Raw genomic sequence first — 20,711 nt, 5'->3', positions numbered from 1 at the left:
CACTGTTATCTCATTCCCCGTCACTTCCTTCAGTTATATTTGAGTGTAATCTTTCCTAATCCTTAATGACAGCTCAAATAATACTTCACTCTAATGTCTAGTTTAATACTCACCTCCTTAGTCCCTTTCTTCAGCTTAAAGAAGACTGGGAAGGGAGGGCTTTGGGGGCGTTTTCTTTCCAATTCTCTGTTCCCACTGTTCAAATAAGCTTCCTTATCCTCAGCCATGGGTTCCCATCCCTAATTCTGGAGCAACAGGGAAAGTCCCATTCTACCTACTGCTACACATACTTGTCTGGGCGATGGGGGCCCAAACTTAGCTGGGAAGAGAATGGGATTTCTTGAGTGGTTCCCAAGGAGCTTTTGGATTTCACTTATTTGTAAAATAAAACAAGGGAGACAAGGAGGGTGAAGCTGTTGACAGAGAGTCTTCTGCCTTTTTAAAGTAGGGATAGCTTTTGTCGTTGTTTTCTTTTCTTTTTTTTCCCCCTAGAAATAGAAGTACACTGTGCTTACCATTCTGAAACTTGCTCTTCTTGTTAAAAAATATTCGGAGCTCTTTTTAAGTTAGCACACATACATTCTCTCATTGTGGGTTTGGCTGCATACAGCGCTGCACAATGAGTTTTTGAATCTGCCACTTGCAGAGTGGGGCGCACACTGCTACACTGTGTGTGGCAGCTTCTGTACTAACAACTCCAGCAAAGGTGATCTTGACCCATCCAAGTTCTTTGCTTTTAGGATAAAGGGACCTTTTGAGCACTCATTTGCTTTGTTGTTATGGAGCTATGTAGAAATGACTACACTGAGAAAAATATTTTAAATCTTTAGGTCCTGGAAATAAAATAGAAAATATGTCCCATTTTCTCTGGTTTATTATTATTATTATTAATTTTTTTTGAGAGACAATTGTCTTTGAACACTTATCATATGCCAAGCACTGGACACATTCTCTGAATTTCTTATCTAATTTAAGTCTCACGAGGCAGACAGGCACTATTATTATTCCCATTTTACAGATGAAGAGGCTCAGAGAATTACAGTAACTTGTCTAAGGTCACACAGAGAATAAGTTGCAGATCTCCATTTAAATTCAGGCTTTGATTCCAGGGCTCACACTCTTAAGCTCTGATCTGTACCAGCTTCTTTTTATTGTAATATTATTATATATTTCAGTCATACAGGAAAGTAAAAGCATGCCCAGGCACCCACCACTCAGATAAACAGATATTAAGATTTTGCCACATTGACGTCAGACCTTTTTTTTTTTTTTTTTAAGAGATAAAAAGTCAGATGAAGTGGAAATTCCCTTTTTACTCATCCCTTATTCTTTTCTTTTTGTCCATATAGGCAATATTTATCTAGAAATTAGTCTGTTTTTCCTGTCCAAGGTATTATACCTTTACCAGATGTGTATGCCTTCATCATACTGTTTAGAAAGTATTATCATTTCCCTCACTTTTCAGATGAAAACACTAATATTTAAATGACATGTCCAAAGATCATGCCTTCCAGAAAAGACAGAGAGAGGACTGGCTCTCTAGGCTTTGGATTATTTTTTGATGTTCTGAGATACTTTAAATCTTTCTTAATTTTTTTTTTTTACCCTGCTCTGGAGATCTGAAAATTTAGGTACATTTCATTTTGGTGTTTGTGATGTGCCAAGGGAGGACATTTTGAGTGATCGTCACTTGGTAATTGTCAAAAAGAATGGTAAAATTTCCCCTTCCTCATTTTTCCCCAGGATACACCTTGTGAGTTCTCTGCTTAAAAAAAAAAAAAGTGAGAAAAAATAAGTGTATGTTACATGGAATAAGATTAGAAGAAAGCACTTGTTATTATTTAACTCAAAAGTGTGTTGAGCCCAGGGATGAGTCCTGGAATATGGTAAGTGCTATGCTATTCCAAGACTGCTTTTGATCTTGGGGTCCGTTGTCCTGGGATTTTGTCCTGTGTGCCAATTTATTATCTGCCTGGTCAGGTCTTGGAGAGTAAATGAGGGAGCTGCCATCAGATGTCACAGGTCAATGACCCAGCAAGGATAGAGATGTTGGAAAAAGTCCAAAGCTCATCCCTCATGCATTTGGTGCATTAGACATGAGTTTGGACAGTGCTGTTTAGTTTCATTGCTGGAGGATGTTGGGACTTCTCCCTTACCTGTTTTAATCTCGGTATCATCATCTTTCAAGTGGAGATGATGGATGAATCCTTATCACAGAGTCAGTGGGAGGATCGCTGGGGATTTATTTCTAAAAACACCCAGCCCAGTGCCATGTATGTAATGGGTGCTCCATAAACATTGGTTCAACTAGGATCTGAGAGCCAGAAGATGAATGCTGGGCACATATCAGCAGTTCCCTGTGGCCAGCAGTGGGCCAAAGCTTGGAGAATCAGGAAACCTACATGGTGGGCAGAAGTAGCTGAGTCTCAAGGGCCAGAGCAGGCAAAGGCTCTGGACCAGGAGGTCAAAGGAACCTCCCAGAGCCTCCGTCATAGAGATGCTGATGTGGGCATGGGCTATGAATAGGGACAGTTTTCCTACTTTTTGGTGGATTTTGGTGGCCTTGGCCAGTAAGTGGGTACATGTGACTGCAATCAAGAAAACCATATCTATATTTGTGCTCTGAACATCACATGGGGGGACAGTGTGGTGGAACAGCTTTGAATACTGGCTTGGAAGTCACACAGACTTGGGCTTGAACCCTAGGTATGTGTTCTTTGTCATCATCAGAATACTGAATCTTAATTTCTTCATTTATTAGATGGCAATGATGATATTTAGCTCATGGTGTGGATAAGATTAAATGAGAATTCATGTACAAGGTTTTCATGCATCTTTGCATGAGTGATCAATAGACAGTAGCTAATAATAGTATTAAAAAGATGCCCTTATAATAGCTCATGGGTAGGATGGGGTAGAATTATAATTAAAGGGAAATAGTTACAGAGCAATACTATAGTGGCGTCTCTGGAGTCAGATTCTTTGGTTTAAATCTCAGTGTATCACCTACCAGCTGTGTGTCCAACATCAAGTTGCTTACTCTCTCTGTACCTCTCTATTTTCATTTGCAGAATTTGAGGTAGTAATAGTATCTACTTTACAGGATTGTTGTGAAGATTAATTTATAGTTTGAAAAACAAAACAAAATCTTTAACAGAGTTCTCTTTAACAGAGTACAGATAGTAAGCCCTCAGAAAGTGTGAGCATTATTGTTAATTGTTAATTATTATCAATAGTGACAAATAATTAGAGGAATCTGAAAATAGAACATGCTTCTTCATGAAGTAGTAAGTTTTCCCTCCAGGAAGTATTCAGTTAGAAAGTGGCTTAGCAGAGATTTACTTTGGGGGCTCCAGACATTGGGAGGATGAAAATATTTGGTAACCACCACATTCCTTCTCCCCGTTAGACAGGAAGCACAGTGTGACAGCTGTGACACTGTCATTTACTAGCCATGCGACCCTGGGCAAGTCACTTAACCTCGCTGTGCCTCGTGTAGGCTACTTGTGTACAAAATGGGGCTAATTACAGCTCCTACCACATATGGTTGTTCTGAAGACTAAAAAGCTTAACAAAATGAAGAGTCCTTAGAATCACACTTCATTACAAACCTGAGATTCTTTTTCTCTACCCTCCGTTCCTTTCTATTTTCCCTCTCTCCTTCCTTTTCTTCTTCTCTCCTTTCTGCCTTTCAAGATAGGAACCTTTGTAGGCTCCTGTTGCTTCAGAACTTTCTTTAGCACCTGACCTTCCAGCTGGTTCATGACTGTGAGGGGTGACTTTGCACTTTAAGTTGTTTGTTTTGGGGCTTCCATGTTTGTCTATTGAGAACATATTTCAACAACAATCTGCCAGCCCAGTAATGAGGGGCTGCTAATGAGGCTCCCAACAGACACTTTTTATTTACAAAGATGACAAATGCTACTACTTGGCTGTGCTTGAATTATTTCAAAGTTCAGTAGACTCATTATAGATATCAATACTTGCTATACCGAGCCTCATTTTGTCAGAGGACTGCGTAATTTGGATTTCTGTTAATTGAATAATTTTTGATAATTCTGCAAAGGGAAGAATCTTTTAAAATTCCTGTCTTTGTACCCATCCCTGAACTTAGCTGTTCTGTAATGACTAACTTTTTCGTATCACATTCTGAACACCATTTGCTGCTGTTAGAACTGTCAATATTGTTTTAGGCTGTTTGCCCAAATCTCTCAGGCTTTCTAGGTCCTGTGGCAGAGGTTGAAAGTACGTCTGTGTTCATAGGGCCCAGGCAGGTGACAGAAATGAGGGAAAGGGGTAGGTAGAGGCTGGTGAATTGAAGGGCCCTGCTCTGTCTGGTGGGAATAGCTGTTCTTCACCACCAGCCAAAAGAAGGAGGAAATTTCTATTTTCATGTGAAATCCCTGTGTTTTTAGAAAATGTCTCTAGAAGTTGGCAACCAGTTCAACAGATTATATAGGATAAACAACACAGCAGAGGGCCAGATACAGCCCCATGGGCTTCCAGATTTTGATCTCTACCAAGATCTACAGCAATTTGCAGTGGTTAAAAAAAAACAAACCAAATCAAAACAAAAAAAGAAAAAACAGCAACAAATTTGTAAGAATAAATGAGAGACATATTTCTTTGTTTTCTCTTTGCAGACTGGTTTAGAGGATACCTCACGAAGCACAAAATGTTAGAGGTAAGGTCAATTTGTTTTTATTTGGGATGATACTGGATGTCTTTACGTGGCCCTGCCACCCCTCTGGGCAAATCTCTCCCACTCACCATTGTGCTTCAGCAACTGAACCCATTCCTCCTTCATTGTGTTCTGTGCTTTCCTACTTCTATCCTTTGGTACTTGTTGTGCCTCATCTTCTTTCATCTTTTATTCATTCCTTAAGGTTGCTTTCCAGTGCCACTTTCTCCCTGAAATCTTTCCTGATATGCCGGTCACATATGATTTCCCCTTTCCTTGTGTCCCAATGGAACTGTGAGCTTCTTTTTTTGAAATTTACCTTTTATTGCTTTCTTTCATAGTTGTTTGGGGCTGTTCCAGTTTTGTTAATGCTGCCCTTTGCAAAACACCAGAAATGGATTGGCTTTTATAAAGGGGGTTTATTTGGTTACACAGTTACAGTCTTAAGGCTATAAAGTGTCCAAGGCAATGCATCAACAATCGGGTACCTTCACTGGAGGATGGCCAATGGTGCCTGGAAAACCTCTGTTAGCTGAGAAGGCATGTGGCTGGTGTCTGCTCCAAAGTTCTGGTTTCAAAATGGCTTTCTCCCAGGACGTTCCTCTCTAGGCTGCAGCTTCTCTTCAAAATGTCACTCTTAGTTGCTCTTGGGGCGTTTGTCCTCTCTTAGCTTCTCAGAAGCAAAAGACTGCTTTCAAAGGCCATCTCCAAAATGTCTCTGCAAGTTGCAGCTCTTCTCTCAGCTCCTGTGCATTCTTCAAAGTGTCCCTCTTGGCTGTGGCACGCTTGCTCCTTCTGTCCGAGCTTATATAGTGCTCTAGTAAACTAATCAAGGCCCATGCTGAATGGGCAGGGCCACACCTCCATAGAAATTATCTAATCAGAGTTATTACCTACAGTTGGGTGGGTCACATCTCCATGGAAATGCTCAATCAAAGAATTACAATCTAATCAACACTAACACATCTGCCCACACAAGATTGCATCAAAGATAATGGCATTTTGGGGGACATAACACATTCAGAGTGGCACAGGGGCATTCATTCATCTCTTCTTCTGTACATTGAACATGGCATAGAAAGGACAGGCCATGGCTCTGCTCTGGAGGGCTTTACCTGTTCCAACCCCATGTTGCATTGTCATCTCCAAGGGAGCAGGCATTTGCTTTGCTTGCTCCTTGTCTCTTGTGGTGCCCAGCACAGTGACCAAGTGTCCCCTGGGTGCACATTGGTTGAAGTCATGAAGGGAGTTCCAAGTAATTGAAATACTTCTCTTATTAACTGAACCAAGCTTAGGAGCAAGGAAATAATAGAAACTTCCTCCTCCTTCCTTGGCATGCTGTGTTGGGAGGCGTGATCCTACTCTGCTCTCTCAAAGAACAATAAAATAAATCCAGGGAGAAATAAGTGTCAAATCTAATGAGCCCACATGCAACCGGGGACCCTCTTACTTTAGGACCTGTACTTCCAGCTGGCTCACGACTGGGTAGGGTGTCTGCTTTCCTAGAGTTGGGTGGTGGTGGGGGAGAGGCAGAGCTCTTTGTTTCCTGCAGAGTGGTTCAGACTGTTTTCCAAGCACTGCTCCCTCCTTGCCTACCTGATAGGATGAGTGTCCATAAAGAAGTTGGAGTATTCTTTGGGATCCAGTACTATTGTGGAATCTGGAACAACTGTTGAAGAACTAGAGGGGAAGCTAGAACTTAATGAGTGGATTTAGCATCCATTTCCTGTTCTATCTGACTCTGGGATTATTCCTGTGAAGTTCGAGAGGTTTAGAAGTCAGTGGCTTTGGAAAAATCACAAAGACATGGGGTCATTCATTTCTGTAGGAGTATGTCTGCTTATTTTATTTTACTTTGTTTTGTTTCCAACAGGGCATTTTTCCTAGATCTTTTATCCACATCAAGGAAGTGACAGTAGAGAAAAGAAGGTATTTGCCATTCTTCACTGGCCTTGACCCTTAGTGTCCCCTGGAGGTCTTTGTCCTGTTTACTTTGAAAATCTGACCCGGCAGATCTGAAGGATCCTCAACTCATCCATCTTCCTTCCTCGTGCCTGTGTTTATTTGTGTGCCCCCTTCCCTCACTTGATGGAAGACCTAATCCAAATTGATTTGTGGTCAGGTCTGATTCTAAGGGGGGATTAGTAAATTTGGAGGATCAGTCTTTTCAGTCTTTTCACCGGCAGGTACCTTTGAACAGTATTAAAGTTGATTATTCCTGAATACTATGCATGAAGGGCCCACCCTGGTGAAGCAGGGCATTAAAAAGTAAGTCCCTTGTATTTGCATAATGTAATTGGTGTGGCTGTTGGAGGCAGTTTAGTCTCATGCTAGCAAGGCACCTCTCAGCAGCTGCTGCTTAATGCAAATTTGTCTGCATTTTATCTTGTTAGCACCTGGGTCTTAATTTTATGTCATTTTCTCTCCTACCTTAAATAGAAATACTGAGAACATCATTCCTGCAGAAATTCCTCTGGCACAAGAAGTGACAACGACACTTTGGGAATGGGGCAGCATCTGGAAACAGCTCTACGTGGTGAGACTTATAACTCTGCCTCCCTGGGATGGAAGCATTTTGCATTCTCTGCTTTGGTTCAAGTTTGGAATTTAGCCTTGAGTGGGGCAGGCAGAGGTATGGTTAGGTGACTCAGCAACACACACAATTAGGTCTGAGGACACTGAGGTCCAGAGAGATTAGGCAATTTGCTCAAAGCCAGGTGGCTAACTAATGACAAAGGCATAATAAATGGTGTCATGGGTGATCCTTCTGTTTTTCAACTAGTACAAAAGTTCTCAAACTTGAGTATTCATGAGAATCACCTTGAGAACTGTTAAAAGGCCTAGAAATCTGCATTTTTAATGAGCCCAGGGGAATCCTATTTGGTGGCCTACTGATAACATGGTGGGAAACACCGTTCTCATATATTTAATTGACTGATGGCTACTGTCATGAGATCTGTGAGGGAGCTTTGACCCTGCAAAAAGAATGAGCATATTTTGCATGTGTTTCTGTTTTGAAGCAAATCTAATTTTAAATTCTCCTTTGATGCTTCCAGAACTCCTAATGAAAGCAATTAGCTAAGCAAACCATTAAGCTGAGAGTGAGAATGTCAACTGAGGCTTACTGCATATTTGTTACAGCACTTCGCACATGCTAGAGAGCACACACACTATTTGCAGACTTACCTTTTATGGTGGTAAATGTTGGCTCCTTAAATGTTGGACATTCCATAATAAATGGTAGTTGGCACAATTACCCAATTCTGTGAGCTTCCCAGAAGTTGTTTGTTTAGTTCAGGGAGCAAACAATAGACTTGAAATAGTTGCTTACTGATATCTCCGTTGGTATGACCCATTTTAACATAATCACATGCACATGTGTCATGGAAGCTTGGCATTTTCCCTTAAGAAATCTTAGAATAGCAAATCTGTCATGTCCTTAAACATCCATTATTCCTGTATCATCTTCATGTTTCTTGTCATATCAGTGTATCACCTGGGTAATATTTACTTACTACATAAATTGGCTTCCTTTTTAGTAATTTAAGTCAATGAACATTAAAAAAATTTATTGCACGGTTTCCCAAGTGGAAAAGCAAAATTATTTGACACCATTAGAAGAACATTATTCAAATAAATACAATGAAAACAGACAATATTATTTAATGCGTGCTATAAAAACCCATCAAAAGCTCTGGGCCCAAGACCTTCTCTCTCTCTCTTTCTCTCTGTCTACTAAAAAGAGAAATTAACAAGTGCTATAGAGGTTGTAAAGACGTGAGCATCAGACTGAGACTTTCTCCTTCACTTAAACAGAAGGATGGGAGGAGAATGGAAAAGAATCGCCATATGGGTCAATGGACTTTGGATCTTTGTGCCAACAAAAGCCACCTTGTGTCCACTGGTTGAACACGTGCCACATGGGCATGCTGCCCTAGAAATGGCCCTGATTCCCAGCTTTAAAGGGTCTGAGCTCCGGGAACTGCATTATAGTAGATGTTCATGGTGGTCCTTTTCAAGAAGAATCTTTTTGGATAAAAGTCAGAAATCACCCTTTCAAGGTTATTGGGATTATTACTTGTGCTTCAGAAAATCCCTTTGATCCCAGAAGCAGGAAGTATGTCAACGACTAAGATTACGACTCAGTCAGTCCTTTTGTGACTGGGGAGGGGTTGGGAGAGAGGGTTCAAGCCTTGGGGAGTTCCATGGTCCTAGAACGGACTTGCCTATCTTGGGTACAATTTGCCAAATTGATGCCCAAGCACCCGCAGCACAGGTACTTATGGATTGCTCCCTATTTCCTAGGCCAGCAAAAAGGAGCGGTTCCTCCAGGTGCAGTCCATGATGTACGACCTGATGGAGTGGCGGTCCCAGCTCCTCTCAGGAACGCTGCCCAAGGACGAGCTGAAAGAACTGAAGCAGAAAGTCACGTCCAAAATCGACTATGGCAACAAGTAACCTCTCTTTCCTCTAGAAAGAGGCTTTCTTCCCTGCACCCACCCCTCTCTTCACTTTCTCCTTCCTGAGAAGCTTGGTTTCATTTTTAGATGTGAGCTTGCCACTTTCTATCTGGGAGAAGGCTGTTACCAACGGCTTGTGTGCCTTCATTGTCACCCCCCTGGGGCCCAGAAACGTGGAAGCAGAGAGGCGGCTTGCTTATAGAGTGGTTATTACTGGGCTGAGAGATTTAGGACACTCATTTAACCTACTTCTGAGGGACTGGGGAACATGGTCATGCTGGTTCATTTTCAGCTTAGTTGTCGTTTTATTCCTGCATTTACAAAACTGTCCCTTAAATCCCAGCATGAGACTTAGTGTCCCTTCCCGCATTCTAAAGTATCCAAGCCACAAGCCATCCCCTAACTCATATGCACAGTTACAGTATTTCCTTAAAAGGGAAGAGAAGCAGGAATTGATTAGAATTTAAGTGCTATGAAGTTAAGGGGAAACTTTTTTGTTGTTTCAGGACAACCCACTGACAATAATAGCAATGATAATAATAATATAACTAACAATCAGAACTTATTTTGTACCAGGCTTTGTACTAAGTGTTGTACGTGCATTGTCTCAATTAATTCTTATAACAACTCTGTAGAGCATGGAGTTTTTTTAACCCCTATTTTATTAAATGAGGAAACTGAGGCTCTTAAAGAGGTTAGGTAACTTGTCCAGGGTCGCACAGCCAGTAAAAACTAAAACCAGAACTTAGACCCAGCCCGTCTTGTTCCAGGGTCCATGGCTCCTACACTGTGCTACGGGAACAGCATTTGAGAATTGTAAGGCTGTCCCCTCCCTTCTGGATATTTGAATGTCCCCAGACATCCTCTTCATTTGTTCATTCAACCCAACAACAAATGTTTATTGATTCTTACAGTTGGCCTGATTTTCTGCTAGGTGCTGGGGTTACAGAAATAAGAGTCCCTGTGCATTAAAAAAAACCACATAGTCCATTTAGGGCAAGCTGCAAGTAAACTTTTGATGTGTATTGTGATAAGTTTGATGGCATAGGAAGCAAGAATGCTCTTAATCTGACCTGGAGAATAATATCAAGGAAGGCTTCCTGGGGGCAGTGACCCCTGAGCTGAATTTTGAAGGATAGGAGGTGTTAAGCAGGCTAATGAAAAGAGGGGCAGGGATGCATGAGAGAGCAGGACATGTTCAGGAGACTGCAAATTGGGTCAGCGGTCTGGAACATGAGACCTGAGGGGGAAGTGGAAAGATCCCATTCAGTGGGAACAAAAGGAAATTTTCCCACCAGCCAGACTTTCTGCCCTTGTCATGTGCACTAGGAAGAGGGATCCAAAGAAGAAAGTCATTGGGTCCAACTTGCAGCTGCCTCCCTTCCCAGGAGCACAGTCTCTCCACTGGTTCCCCTGTTGGCAGCTGGCATGTGTGTCCAAATGTTCTTATGATGCACATCAACCCAAAGTGACAGGATAGGTTTGCCATGCTGCTGCTGCCGCCATTGGTACAGTTGGTGTCTTTGAGTCCAGTCACAGCTGGGAGTGTGGGATTTGAGGGCATTTTGCTACTTAATAATGGCATTTGTGACCTTCAAGTGTTTTTTTTTTTTTTTTTTCCCATATGGGGATCCTGAGAAGAAGGACCAGGAATGGAAAAATGGTCACCACTGATAGGAAGCCTTCCCTAATTGCCCTGCCGTCATCTCCAGCTAGGCTAGGTGCTCTTGCAGGTCCTTGGCACCTGAATTGTAATCACCCATCTTCCTTGTGATCACCTTCCTCCTCCATCTACCGTGCTATGCAGGGATCTCCTCTACAATGACTGTTTCATTCATCTCTATGCCTGTCCCTGGATCAGGGTCTGCACATAGTAGGTCCTCAAGAAATGATAAGTGAATGAGTGGAAAGATAGTGGTGATGGGAGAAATAGAGGAAAGTGGGTCCTCACCCAACCAGATTCACCTCTGCAGCATTGCCCTCTGCCCACTCCTGTGCTTTCATTTTCAGACAGTTTCCTTTGGGGAACTGAGAGACTCCCTGCCTCAGAGAGAGAGGGCCTGAGCTAAGGGGCCCCTTGCTTCTTACCCCCTTTCCTTGATGACTTCAGCTGCAAATCAGCAGGCAGGCCACCATAGCACTGGTGGTGTCTCAGGAGCTCTAAACTCTGGGATGGGTGGCTTCCCTGAAGCCTCTGGGTAGTGTCGAGAACAGTGGAAGGATCACGACCCTCAGGCTGTGGGAGCCAGGGGAGCAGAAGGAGGGGTTGAGTCTTGGAGGACTGACTGCAAAGGGTATTTCTTCGCTCATTCATTCCGTTTATTAATTCTGACATCAAACTTTTATTCAGCACCTTGTAGGCCATGAGGATACAGACATTTACAAAATGCAGCCTCTACATTTAATAACAACCACAACAAAAAAACAGCAAGCAATGATAACTAATAATAAATTAGTGAGTGCTTACTATATGCCAAGTAATGCTTTAAGCTTTCCTTTTATTAACTCAGTTACATCTCACAACAATACCATGACTCTGTTACCATCTCCATTTATCAGATGAGGAAACTGAGGCCCATAGAGTGATTAGGAAATTTTGCCCAAGATACACATCAATAAGTTGTGGAGCCAGAATTTGAACCAGATAGTTTGGCTCCAGAGTTTAAGTGCTTAACTACTGTATTCTACTGCCTCTCATGACCTCTGTGAATAAGCAACAGAGACAGAGAAGTAAACAGGCACTCACAATAGGAAGTCATACGTTTCATGAGAGGAGGAAGTATGGAAGAGAGGTTGGGAGAGCCCAGGGGTGGAAGGCAGGCCTGGAGTGATAGAGAAGGTTTCCTAGAAGTGGTGACACCTGACCGGAGTCTAATAGGATTAGTAGGAATTATTAGGTGAAAGAGCTATTCAAAGAGTGGGCATATGGGAGAGGTAGAGAGAGAGAGAGAGAGAGAGAGAGAGAGAGAGAGAGAGAGAGAGAGAGAGAGAGAGAGAGAGAGAGAGAGATATGCACATTTGAGGAACGGATTGACTGGAGAGCGTGGGAGGAGGTGCGAGATGAACGTGGAGAGATGAATCTTTTGTTTTCTGACAAATGTATACAATGGGGTCTTCTTCCGCTGTCCTCATCTCAGGTTTATTTTATTGCTTTCTTGAACAGAAGAGAGTGGTGGGGCTGCCTCCTGAAGAGAAGACGTCCGAATGCTCAGCCTCCCTGCCGCTGTGGTCAGGGTGGTACTGGCAGCATTGCCGTCCTAGGGTGGGGGCAGCATCTCCTGACCATGGGTTGTACGAATCCCGTCAGTCCATGATGATTGGAGCTTCCAAAGTTATAACTGAGCCTGGTAATGGAGAAGGCCTTTGGTATCCATGGAGAGAGGGATCCTCAAATGACTTCTCCAAGTCTCAAGATAGCTGGAGAATGTTTTATTTATACATTTTAGAACTGAAGCCACTTTGATAAATTTTGAAGAGAGAGAGAGCTAGAGCTCTTGGCATTAAATGATATATGTGCTGCACTCCATCTTTTCCAAGGTCACACACACCTTGCTGAGCATTGGTGGAATGCATTCATCCCTTCAGCACCATCCGTTGGGCAGCATGGCTGTGCAACATTATGAGTCCTGGCCAGTTGGGGGATAATTTCCTGATGAATGTGGACAAATGGGCAAACCTTGGCTCCCTTCTGTTTGCATTTGGATGAGATGGGAGATGTGCCTCTCAATGCGATTCTCAAAAAAGAGAAGAAAACTGTGTCTCCTTCATTTGCCTTTGCAGCCCTTCCAGGAGCTGGTACTTGGTGGTGGTGGCCAAGAAGGACCACTATTGGCCTTTTCAGAATGCCCATCAGCCCACCTCCCCCTACCTTCTGTGAATGGACAAGTGGGTCCTCCACCTTAATAGCATGTCCAAAAGCAGCCTTACATTAGCGCCTCTGCAAACTTCCACCTCCAACCCACCCATGGGCTGCTCCTAAGGTCCTCTTATCTAGAAAGTTAATCACAGAGGTTAAGGTCACAGACTCTGATGCCATATTACTTCGTATGGCTACATGACTTGGAGCAAATTACTTGACCCTATATTCTCGGTACTTCATCTATAAAAGTGGGTTCTTACGAGGACTAAAGGTATTCGTGTGTGCGAGACATGAATGTCTGTGAGCTCATCTGTGAGTATTACTGATATTAGTATTATTGATGCCAGTCAGAAGGACAGATGTTGTCAAAACAAATCAATTCCACCTAGGGAACAGGTTGTGGCCTTAAAGTCAATCCACTAAAGAGCTGTGGGTTACAATCAATGTATCTGAGATTTGTTTACTCTATAAATATTTTCAAATTGTTATTAGATAAGTAATATATGAATATATTCTCTGTGTTGAAAGAAAAGTAAAGCATTAAATGAATTGAAATGAGGCTCATTCCCCTCCCAGTCCCAGTCATTCTCCCTCTTCTCAGAGGTAACCCCGATAGCAGTTTGGTGCTTTTCCTTCCAGATCTTGCTCTGTCCACTGTCACTTGTATAAATGTACCTTATAGTATATATGACTTTTTTTTTTTGCATAAATATACTGCATGCATCTTCTGCTTTTTTCATTTTGATGTATCATTCAACGTATCAAAACTATACCATTTTTTTCAAGTCATACATTTTATTCACCATTATAAAATTAGGACATAGGTTGGATTTCAATAATAGCTTTCTGTAAATATTTGTAGAAAGACTTTAAATAGACTAGGTAGGGCTGGTTAAATGTTTACTAAAATTGTTCTACAATGTTTCTTCAAAACATTGGTTAAAAACTCCTATATTTAAAAATTTTTATTGTGAGATGGAGTCAGGGAAATGCCACTTGATTGGCTGGCACTAAGGAGTGAATGATGGCTAATAAGCTGCCTCCCAGGAGACCAGTGCAAGAAACCAGGTGTCCCCACACTTTAGATGCTATGGGAATGCAAAGATAAACCATGTTTTTAAAGTCCTGCTTCATAGTATTCCACTATACATCACTGTTTATTTAGACATCCCCTTTTGACAATTAGTTGTTTTTTTTTTTTTTTTTCCCAGCACCTTGCTGATGCAAACAATGCTTCAACACACATCCTTGTTCAAATGTGAGCTGTCTCTCTAGGGTTCATATCAAAGATACATTAAAAAAATTTTTGGAAGACACTGTCAAAGAACTCACACCTTCCAAAGAGGCCCTACTATACCAAAGTGTGTGCCCTCAGCTGTGTACAAGGGTATCAGCTTAGAACTTTTCTGTGGGAATGTATGTTTCTTAAAAATTAGTTGAACTTTTTAGTAAAAACTCACCAATACCCCAAGGGCTTTGGACTTCCCTGATGTATCTTCACCTCCAGTTTTTGCTTTTCAGAATTCTTGAGCTCGATCTGATCGTCAGAGATGAAGACGGTAATATCTTGGACCCTGATAATACTAGTGTCATCAGCTTGTTTCATGCACATGAGGAAGCAACCGATAAAATCACAGAGCGTATCAAGGAAGAAATGGTGAGCTTTGTTAAATAGGCTTTGGCCAAGCCAGGCAGGCGTTTAGCACATCATAAACTTAAAGTAATAGGCTAATTAACCAGAGTGTGTATTATTCAAGGGGCCATCTGTCCTATGACCAGAGATGATCAGTAACCACATGCCTTTTATTGAGTTTCTGCACTCAGATCTGTAATTCATTCAATGCCTGTCCCACAGGGAGTTAAATGCCAGGCAAATCTGCTCCCATGGAACTTTTATATTCCAGAGAGGAGAAGAGAAGAAAGGCAGTAAAAAAGTAGTAAATAAATGAAGAAATTAATTCCAGATGGCATTGTTTCCAAGAAACGATAAAACTAGGATTTTGTGAAGCAGAGTGACTGAAGGAGCTACTTAAAAAGGCATGGACTGGAAAGGCCTCTCCCAGGAGTGATGTCTGAGCTCACACCTGAGAGATGGGAAGATCTGGGGAGAGGGTGTTCCCGTCAGAGGGGACTGCAAGTGCAAAAGTCTTGAGGCAGTAGGAACTCTGAACATTCAAGGAATAGAAAGACCAAGTGGGGTGAGTAGGCAATGACTTTGGAGAGGATGCAGGAGCTGGCACTCATGGGACCTCAGGCGTGATGGAAATGAGTTAGGATGTTATTCCAAGTGGGAAGGCATCACCAGATTTTAAGGAAGGGTTAACATAATCTGATTTGTATTTTTAAAAATCACTCTAGCTGCTGTGTGTTGACCGCAACTTTATTTTTAGTGTTATCGAGGTATACATTTTACTTACCAAAATTCACTCATTTACCTCTACAGTTTAATGCATGTTAGTAGTATATAGTGTTGGCTTAACTCTGCCGTAATCAAGTTGCAGAACAGTTCTGTCACCCTAAAAGTTTCTTTGTGCCCCTTTACATTTGATCCCCATCCTCAATCCCCAGTGCCAGGCAACTCCTGATTTGCTTTCTGTCACGATAGATTTACCTTTTATGGAATTTAGTATAAATGGAATCATATTATATGAGTCTTAGTGTTTGACTTCTTTCACTCTGCATGACATTTCTGTGGTTCATGCTGTTTTATTTTATTGCTGAGTTGGAATTACCAAGCATGGATTTACTGTTCACCAGTTGATGGACATTTTTTTTGTTTTTTTTTTTTTCCCATTTGGGGCTATTATAAATAATGCTTCTATGAACATTCATATACAAATCATTGTGTGGACATATATTTTCATTTCTTTTGTGTAATACCTAGCAGTGTGGTTTATTGTCCGTATGATAAGAATATGTTTAACTTTTTAAGGTACTGCTATACCATTTCCCAAAATGGCTGTACCATTTTGCATTCCCGCTAGCAAAATATGACAGTTCTAGTTGCTATAGATCCTTGCCAACACTTGGTAGTGTTAGTCTTTTTAACTTTAGCTATTCTAGTGGGTGTGTAGTCATATCTTATTGTGGTTTTAATTTGTGGTTCCCTGATGACGTGAGATGTTGGGTATCTTTTTATGTGATTACTGAACATATGTATCATTTTTGTGAAGTGTCTTTAAATTTTTACCCGTTTTTAAATGGCTTGTTTTTCTTATTGTTGAATTGTAAGAGGTTGTTGTGTATTCTGGATTCAATTCATATATCAGGTATATATTTTGCAAATATTTTATCTTAATCCATGGCTTGCCTTTTTATTTGCTTAACTGTGTCTTTCAAAGAGCAAAAGTTTAGAATTTTTATGAAGCCCATTTTATCAATTTTTTCTTTTAGAATTTGTGTTTTTTATGACACCAACTTTATGAAAAGGTTGGGTCAGTGATGGTATTTCCAAAGGTGGGAACTTCAAGGCCAAAGAGCCAAAGTGACGAGGCTGAGATTGCAGACCCTTTTGATGGTAGAGCTGGGTTTATGCCAAAATCTTCAGGCTTGAAACCTCAAGTGACTCTCAACATCCTGTGCAATCTTTCTGTTACCTTAAGTGGTGCTAGGCTAACTTTCTCCATCTTCCTCTCCTTTTTTTCCACCTTTCAGTCAAAAGACCAGCCAGATTACGGAATGTATTCCCGGATCTCCTCATCCCCTACCCACAGCCTCTATGTCTTTGTGAGAAACTTTGTGTGCCGAATTGGGGAAGATGCCGAACTCTTCATGTCTCTCTATGACCCCAACAAGCAAATGGTCATAAGGTAGGTGTGCTCAGTATTGCCTGGCCTCTCTGTAGGTGGGAACAGAGAGCTGATAGAGCAAAGAGCATTTTTTATTTCTGTCATCACTTGTGGAGAAATTCCCTCCCAGAAGAGAAACTGAGCCTGTCTTGGTGGAAATAACTTTTTTGGAGCGTGTGGGAGTCAGGTGAAAGCATTGCTTGCCACCAAATCTTTCCCACAATGGTGGTATGATTACAGGGAAATAGGCTCTGATTACCAGAAAACAACCAGAAATAACAAGATTCAGGCAGACAGCATTGGATAGAATACGTGCTTTTAAAATGGGAGTTAAGGAATGAATGGAGAAAACTGCAGATCCTCAGACCTTCCAGCATAGCAGCAGGTTAAGAGTGTAGCTCTAAAGTCACATCCTGTGCACACTGCCTGTATTTACATCCTGGCCCCACCGTTTGCTCTCAGTTAACCTTCAACAGGTGGTTCATCTCTCTTAAGCCTCAGTTTCCTCATTTGCAAAATGAGGTAATTTCTTTGAGGTTTTAATGAGAAAAAGCACATGAAAAACACTCAGCCTGGAGCCTGGTACCTGAGCTCCAAGTAGCAGCAGCTATTGCTCTTACTACTTTTATTTATTTCCCTTGGGAATGGAGGAAGTGAAGGAGAAGCCAGGTGCCTGAGCTTGAAGAAATGAAGACACCTTGGGGAATCTCGAGGGAAAAGACTTTGGTGCACCCCCTCCTTGGCCCTCAGGACTCTGCTATGGCTCAGAACCATCCTCCCCTGTGCCCCAGGTGACCACTGTCTCTTCCCTCAAGTAGGGTTTGAGGCCAACGCATGGTCCTGTATCTGAGGTTACCAGTTGAAACGTTGGAATAGAGCTGCAACATGATCCCTCTGCCTTTATGGCTTGGTTGTTATGATATAAATGAAATTACATACATTGCCTTGTAAATAGTGATCCTTTAATAAATAATGGCTCCCCTTGGAGACATTTATGAAACATGTCTAGTTATCCATTTAAGAAGTCTATATTGAGGTCCATACATTGTCTCATTTTGTCCTCATTACTCCATGCCATTTGGGTGAGGAAAATGAGGCTCAGGCAGGTAAAGTGACTTGCTCAAAGTCACACTTATTTGAGTGACCGAACTGAGATTTATACACAGATCTGGCAGACTCCAAAGACAAACTATTTCCTCATTTTAGTCTTATGCCAAAGGAAGAGTTCTATGAAATATCCTTGCCAGGATTTCAGCACTGTTGTGGTTGAAAGCTATTCTTTATGGCTGACCTTCATTGGACACTGAGAGTTAGTGTTCCTGGTTCTTTACACAGAACCCACCATGTATGGTCTGCGTATAATAGGCCCCTTGCTGTTCCCTGTCAGCTGCTCCCAGGGCACCTGTGGAACAGATCCTGAGGTACTCAGTGACTCTTTCTGGCCCTTAAAAAACACAAGGGCTCCTCATGGCTGCATCTAAGTGATGGATGGCCTGAACCTAGCTTTGTGGAGGGCAGCAATGGATCAGCAAGGTGACAGCTCTGTACTTGCTGTGACACATCAGATGTGCAATGCCTAAGCTTTGCCTCTGAAGGGTGCCAGAGACACAGGGCAGCCCTTGGCAGAGTGGGAGCAAGGAAGAGGAGGAGAAAAAGTATGGAAACCAAAGGAAAGAGGAGAAAACAAAGGGAGATGAGAAGAGGTGTGGTATAAGAAAGGGATTTGGAAAGACTCCCTGTATCTGTCTGACTCTGAATAGGTGCTCTTTCCCTAAGAAATCTTCTTTACTCCTGCCCACCCTGGTAGAGGTTGACACACATTGAGCAACAGGCAAGTTAAGGCTTGCTCTGTGAGGCTGGGTTTAAGACTGGGGAGAATTTGGCCAAAACTAATGTTTCAGTGGTAGGAAGAATCAAGGTCAGATCCTCAGTGGATCACTGAAGAGATCTGGTTTGGGGGATTTAAATTTTTGTAGGAAAAACAAAAGCAGCAGCTTGGGCACCAGACCAAGGCAAGGCTTATGTCCAAAGAGTTGGAGGAGGAGTTGGAACAGCCCTTCCCCTTCTGCTGGGGAGGGTATCATTTGGAGAGGTCTTGACTGTCTCAGTGCCAGCTGGGCCTTTGGGCTCTGCCACCCAGGTCTTCCTGGGCAAGAAAGATGGGGCCAGCGTGGGAGTCTAAATTGCTTTTCTTATTTATGATTGTATTTCCCCTAAAAGAAAATTGCTGGTGCTTGCTTTTTAGACCTAGCAGGCTGGGTCACTAAGGGGCTTGCTACATGTGATGAAGGATCCTGGAAAATACCCAGACATTTCACTATGCAGAGTCCAGAAATAACCAATGGGAAATAATAATAATAATTATTATTTTTGGATGGAGCCTTCCTAGTTAGTTTGCTGTAAATTCTAACCACTAAAATTTTTTAGATCTTACTGAAAAAGTAAAATAAAAAGGTACATTTGGCTTGATTGAGTTTTAACCAGTGGTCACTCCAAGAGTAAGTTCATTTTTTGTTTTCAGTTCCATTTCCCCTTTGTACTTTACTCAGACTACTCTCACTAATCTTTTAATGGTGAGTGGAGAAAGAGGAGCAAGACATTAGGGAGGACAAAGGTCTATAAAGAAGGCAATTCCTCTTACCTCTGCTGAATTCTCTTAACATGCCTTCTGGGTTTCACATGGTTTTTGAGCTTTATTTTTTTTTTTTCTTAATTCAAAATAATAGGCATTTGGTTAACACCAACCAACTCAATGGACTTTATTAAGCTTCTTCTAGGTTGTAAGTGTCCGGCTTCTTCTAGGTTGTAAGTGTCCGGCTTCTCAGTTTCTGTGGCTGGGCTGACTAGCATGAACCCCTCAGGTTGGTATATGGTTGTTAGAAGATGAAAGATGGGGCCACCCCATGTAAAACCCTTCAATGTTTTGTAATTTTGTTATGTTTCCATTATTTTAGGATCACACCCAAAACCCTTGAATCCTATAGAGCCTCCATGGTCTGGCCCCTCCCTGTATGTAGTTTTTCTTTTACCACTCTCCCCTTGGATCAGTTTCTTAGATGCATAAAGCTTCTTCCTGACTCAGAGACTTTGCATCCATATTTGCTTTGCCTGAAGCATTTCCCTTTTCTACTCTCCTTTCCTGACCAACTTTATTTACATGTCATTTCTGTAGCAAAGACTTCCCTGACAACCCAGACTAATTCAGGTCCTTCTGTTATACATTCTAGCAACATCCTGAACTTTTCCTTTATAGCCCTTGTTGCAGTTGCATTTAAATAGTTAAGTTTATCTTGGATAACGGCCACAGCCCTATGTAGCCCATCACAGTGCAATGTTCCGTTCAAGAAAACACAGTCCTATATCCAAAAGATAATTTAAAATAATCCAAATCTTTACTCAGTCTCTTAAGGAAATGTGAAAGAGAAGTGATTTGAGAAGAGGAAAAACATTCTTAATGGCCAGCAAGATGTGCTGAAGTCCTGTACCCCCATCTCCGCCACTCTTGATAATCTTTACAGAGACTGCAGCTGCTCTTCAAAAATATTAGGCAGCTGTGCCAGAATTTGCTTAGCAGCTGAGGGAGGGAGGAGGTTGTGAATACATGTATGTTAGTAATTCTTTGCCCCGGTGCAGTGTGACTCCTTATCTAATGTCTATCTCCCTGATAAGACTGATCTCCAGGAGTGAGGGACCATGTCTGTCTCAAACCCTCCTGTATCCCCAACTGTGAGCATCATGCAGAGCACAGTAGATGCTCAGTGGATATTTACGGAATGAATGTGGGGCCCCTGGCAGTAACGTGCTGCTGCCATTCTTCTTCCCACAGCGAGAACTACTTGGTGCGATGGGGCAGCAGGGGTTTCCCGAAGGAGATTGAGATGCTCAACAACCTGAAGGTGGTCTTCACGGTGAGTGTGCACTCA

At 42.0% G+C, this 20,711-nt stretch overlaps 1 protein-coding gene across 1 annotated transcript in view; it reads left to right on the top strand.

The window, feature by feature from the left end:
* The window catches only part of DOCK2 (dedicator of cytokinesis 2), a 431,071-nt gene that overhangs the window by 36,344 nt on the left and 374,016 nt on the right, over window positions 1–20,711 (top strand). Inside the window, exons 3-9 of the mRNA XM_037798794.1 lie at window positions 4,644–4,684; window positions 6,555–6,610; window positions 7,121–7,217; window positions 8,987–9,135; window positions 14,522–14,657; window positions 16,655–16,809; window positions 20,615–20,696. Coding sequence (XP_037654722.1) covers window positions 4,644–4,684; window positions 6,555–6,610; window positions 7,121–7,217; window positions 8,987–9,135; window positions 14,522–14,657; window positions 16,655–16,809; window positions 20,615–20,696 — 716 coding nt within the window. The remainder of the gene's footprint in view (window positions 1–4,643; window positions 4,685–6,554; window positions 6,611–7,120; window positions 7,218–8,986; window positions 9,136–14,521; window positions 14,658–16,654; window positions 16,810–20,614; window positions 20,697–20,711) is intronic.

The sequence above is a fragment of the Choloepus didactylus genome, chromosome 11, assembly GCF_015220235.1.
Source record: "Choloepus didactylus isolate mChoDid1 chromosome 11, mChoDid1.pri, whole genome shotgun sequence".
NCBI classification, from domain to species: Eukaryota; Metazoa; Chordata; class Mammalia; order Pilosa; family Megalonychidae; genus Choloepus; species Choloepus didactylus.
This window is presented reverse-complemented; position numbering and strand designations above follow the sequence as displayed.